General features: G+C 27.1%; 1 protein-coding gene across 5 annotated transcripts in view; it reads right to left on the reverse strand.

Moving 5' to 3' along the window:
- Positions 1–5,292, reverse strand: part of LOC108688204 (protein NDRG3) — a 33,862-nt gene that overhangs the window by 7,333 nt on the left and 21,237 nt on the right. For all 5 annotated transcript variants that reach the window (XR_001931781.1, XM_018194366.1, XM_018194365.1 and 2 more), the window contains 3 exons: positions 2,466–2,665; positions 2,188–2,308; positions 322–610 (listed from right to left, as the gene is read on the reverse strand). Coding sequence is in view for 4 of the 5 variants with exons in the window: in XM_018194365.1 (XP_018049854.1) it covers positions 322–610; positions 2,188–2,308; positions 2,466–2,665 (610 nt within the window). In the remaining variant the exon portion in view is untranslated. The remainder of the gene's footprint in view (positions 1–321; positions 611–2,187; positions 2,309–2,465; positions 2,666–5,292) is intronic.

Below are 5,292 nucleotides of genomic sequence, written 5' to 3' on the forward strand. Positions count from 1 at the left end.
TATATAAATAGATTAAATTATAATGTAAATTTCATTACAAAATCATATCTATATTTTTATTCATGTTTACATATTTGTATAAAAATATTGCAGAAATCATAGTTATGAATGTGAATATATTTAATGATAATACATTAAATTTTCTCGAACAAATTATAATTTATTAAAAAATTATTTATTCCCTTTGTTAATTTTTTCTTATAACAACAATGCGATATCTTTCCAAATCATATTTTTGCATTTTAGACAAAATTATTATCTAATACACGCTGAGTCATATATCACATTTACAAATTTAAATTTAGAACGTTGTGTACTTACTCTGCCAAAATGATGCCACATCAAATAGTCAAGAACACCCTGGGTCATGCCCTGCGATCTCAGATGGCGTACATTCAACTTTTGATAACCCCACTCGATCCATCCTGCCTGCGTAGATACGCAGTTTATCAGGCACAGTGCATTTACTTTCTCCGGATGGGCGAGTGCAAATCTTGCCAGTATATTGGCACCAGCTCCGACTCCGAAACCAATTACAGATTTTATGCCAAAGTGGCCAAGGACGAAGAGCAGCTGTTCAGCCAGCTCTTCCATGGACGGATAAGTAAAACTGAAACATATTATCAATTAGTTATCATAGTTTTATGAAACAAATGAATATTATGTAATTATAAACGATAAGAGAATCGAAAACCAATATATTAGTATTTATCAAAGTTTATACGGACTTTAGTGGATTTGGCACGCGAACAAAACCAATTGATAGAACTTCCGCATGCAAATCTGCATTGCAGTTTAAATTATTTTTTAACTTGATATTTAAATTGAGAAAGAGAGAAAGAGAGACTCCGAAATATTTCTTTAATATAAGACTTAATGTTTAAGATATTTATAATTAATTATAACAAAAACACATTTTTCTATAAAGAAGTTATGCATTTTGCGAATTATCTTCGTGTTTAACTTCATTGTTAGAATTTCAATGTTTTGCAGTTCACTTCATCAAGATGCGAAAAGCAGCCTGAATATGAGGCTACTCCTCGTTTTTATTTTTATTTAGCAAATTGCTTTGCTTGAAATATTAGCATTCTAATGTTTTGTAAACATTACAGTTCGTTAATGGATACAGACACGAAGATAATCCGCGAAACGTTTAACTTCTTCATAGAAAATACTGTGGAAGTTTCAAAAGTATTACAATAATTTTCTAATCCAATATTAAGCTATTTAAGATTTACGACCATTCAATTGACATTACAGAATAATTATTTATTTGTTATATTTATTGTTATATTTAAATTTTTGTAATCTTTATAATAAACTAATGTAAAACTTAATTTTATTTCTAAATGGCTCTATGATCTTATTTTACATATTAATATGTTTAATATTTTCATTTACTTATATAACTACAAAAACAACAATAATGTTATAAAAAAATTTTTATTATTATTTGTAAAAATATGCATGTTTTAATTTTACCGGTTATATCTTTTCTCTAAAATGATAGATTAGACAGAAAAAGAAAAGAATTATGTAACAATCGATAAATTTGAATCCTCATAAATGTATAAGTTGCAATATTACAATAAAATAATATATAAGCGTTTATATGTGTTTATATGAAGAATACAGCTTTTATTGAATCGCAAAATTTTGTACATTTATAAACAAAGTAAAGTACTCTGTCTTTCTTGCACTAGATTGTACTTGAATTCTGTCTCTCGCATTCGACAAATATCAAACATATATTTATCTCACTTTAAATTCCAAAAGTGTATGCTAGTTCAGTCACAGAAAACAAATCCAAACTACAAACACAAGCTCATTGAGATATATTAAACAGAAATTGTGATTGAAAATTAATTAGGTCGCTGATTTATGCAAATTGACTTGATGTATTGAGAAACAAAACATGTATGCACACATATATGCGCGCGCGCGCGTGTGTGTGTGTATTATATATATGTATATATATATATATATATATGTGTATAAATGATTGAAGCTCAGAAATATCTATTTATTTAACTCATTAATTATTAATTAATTTGTTCTTTCACAAACTTTAATATGATAAAGAGAACTAATACTTTAACAAATTTTAGTACAGTCAAAAGTGCCAATGCTTTATTTAAAAAAATTAATTAATATATTTTTCTTTTATTCACTATAATGTTTACTCACTCTTCGGGTAGTGTCGGGGAGCCTTCCTCTTGTCCGGGTGCGTTTATATGATATACGCAAAAGTTTTCGAGTAGAACACGCATATCGATGTAATTAAAGAATGCTTGGAAGCTCGAGATGTCTATAAAAATTGTATTAGAAATCATACTATAATATATTATATCTTTTATAGGAATAGAAATAATTAATTAAAAATTTTCATAACACGAGTAAATAAAAATTAGATTGAAACATTGTATAGTTTTAAATTAAAAACATTCTAGATATAAATTACTTACAGTTAAGGCCTAGATCATGATAAGTAAGGATAGCTGGTTTCGCTCGATTTCCTTGCACCGCTACCAGTAAACTTCCCTTGTCGGTCTCCACCTTTTCTTCTCGTACAGAGCTGTCATCTCTGGAGAGATATCGCAGTGCCGGAAATTGCAACTGAATGTTTTTTAGCTCGATGTCATCCATGCTATCGGACGGCATCGTGCTGCGCATGAAAATATGACAGTTAATTATTAACTTTGTGACCAAAAAAAAAAGATGAAGATTTTCTATTAAATTATTAAATTGTAATGATAATTTCAATAAACGTATAAATCAATAGATTATACTATGATTCGAATTTTATAAAATATGAAGTGCATTTTTCTTTGAACATATTATAAACATATTTATGGGATGTTCATCAGTAAAACATAGTTGTAAACAAGTAACTATTATTCTGTGACTTATAACATACAGATATTCTCTAATCAAATTATTGCTCAGAATATTCTTATTGTTCTTTATAACAGGAAAATTGCAATATATAATATTATTTATAAGTCCGTTATTGTAGAAAAGATAACAGGAAAATAAAACATATAGTATATTTTTTTTTTGTTAATTCCTGACATAACTAATTGAGTAATCTCTTGACCAACCCGATGCTTTTAATTTTGTGGATGAAAAGATTTACAAAGATAGATATATCATTTATTCTGATGTCAAAAATTATTCTTTGAAGAAATTGATATTTGTATATTAATCTTTCTTATAATAGTGTTTTTATACTTATACAGAAAAAAATATTTCAAAAGATTCTTGTCATATTTATTAAAAATAAATTAATTTTTTGATATATTTAATAATTTCATAATAAAACGATATAAAAAAATATTAATTTTGAAATATAAGATTTACAAAAAAGATATTTACAAAAAAAGATAAAAAATATATTGTGTAAAATATATGAAGTATAAAAATTTTTCGTCAATTTTTCAGTTCGCTTTGAATGCTCGATTGCTGCTATTTAAATCACGTCGACTGTAATTCTTGAAAACGATGGCACAGTTATTTCGCGGAACACTATGCAAAGATTTTTTTTCTCGTGTAATACTCAAAACTGTTTGTTAGTCTAGATATTGGGACTCTTTTTATCGTATCGATCTATATGCCACGCCCAGTTGGTTAAAGTAAAAATGAAGAGATTTTACAAAAGTGCTTTTAGCCATTTTATCAATACGCATACGTCACGAATTTTTATTATTACAGATTATCATGACAATCGAATTTGTCAGATTCAAGTTAATTATTTCTGATTCGATAACTCGAAAAAAGCTATTAGAGCATTTTATTTGGCTGACAAGCTAATTAAAAAGTAATCTCTGTTCAAAAGATTTAAGCGTGTTGAAATTATCTTACTACATATACAATTTATTTTTAAATTGGCGATAACAGTAGGCTTTGAAATAATGATCTTTATAATACAGAATTCATAATATTAACGTCCATTAAATTATACATTACATACTTGAATTATCATCTTGACAAATGTATCAGTATATGATCTACAACTATTATAGTGGTTAGTAGATAATAATTATCAGTACCGTGATAACATTGAGGTTTAGTTAAATGATTTGTTCGAAAAATTTGCTTCATCTTGCGTATGTGTACCATATTATATATATTTTTATAATGACTTTTTTCAAATATTGCTTAATTAAGCATAATACAAAAAAAAACAATAATTACTTAAATTAATATCTCTCCAAAATTATGAAGAATGAAAATTTCTCCAAGAATGAACATTTTATAGTGTTGTTATTATGTTATATTAATATGTTTTATTATTTAATAAATTATATTTCAATAATGTAAACATTTTTTAATATAATTCAATACAATATATAAGTTGTGATAATATATTAATAATCAATAAAATTATATATAACGTTGTGGATGTCAGCTTAAAATTTGTACGAATTTCGTAAATGTTTAAATTTAGTTCGGGATAAACAATATCTCTATATTATTCTAAACATATAATAGCAGCAACCACTTTAATCGCCTGAAGAGTTACATTGATGTCCAATTAGTCGTGAATTCGCTTAATGCTCGAAAGACCTATTTCGATCCCAGAGGATTCATAGCGTCAACCTAATTTCAGGACGTAATGTAAAATGTCAGGAACCTCGTTTGACCTTTTCACACGGTCATGCGCACGTATGTACATTAGGAAGACAGGTAACTTTTTAAGAGAAACGTCATCGAAAATATTGTCGTGCGATCCCAAGGAATGCAGTCTCTTACTTTTTTGAGTTGTTAAAAGTTCGATATTTCCGGACTATTAATCGAAATTCCTTTATTCTATATAATCAGTAAGTGCGTAAGTGCAGCATAATATATTACGTCATTTATCCAAAGTGTATGAATGAGTTTTTCCACGTGCCGACCTGAAAATGCGCGATCTGCCACAATATTCATGCGCGTTATTAAATTCCTTAGTTAATCGCTGCCTATGAGTTAGATTGAACGCGCGTGTTTTCATACAATGGCACTTGAACTGATAATATAATTAAATTATTTTCTGAGTTACTATTAACTGCGTTGCGGCAATTTATCATAACAGCTTGCACTCAATGCCAACATTTAGTTTTAATTTATTTATATTATAAGAGCGAAAAAAAAGAAAAACAATTAAAAGAAGATCTTAAAGAAATGTTTATATATATGTACATATATCAACAAGTAAAATAGAAGAAAAATTTTCTTTTATTCTTTGTATTATGGCTTAATCATATATAATGTTAAACGAAAAGTTATATAATATATTTGTAAATTACAGGATAT

Source organism: Atta colombica, unplaced genomic scaffold (genome assembly GCF_001594045.1).
Source record: "Atta colombica isolate Treedump-2 unplaced genomic scaffold, Acol1.0 scaffold226, whole genome shotgun sequence".
NCBI classification, from domain to species: domain Eukaryota; kingdom Metazoa; phylum Arthropoda; class Insecta; order Hymenoptera; family Formicidae; genus Atta; species Atta colombica.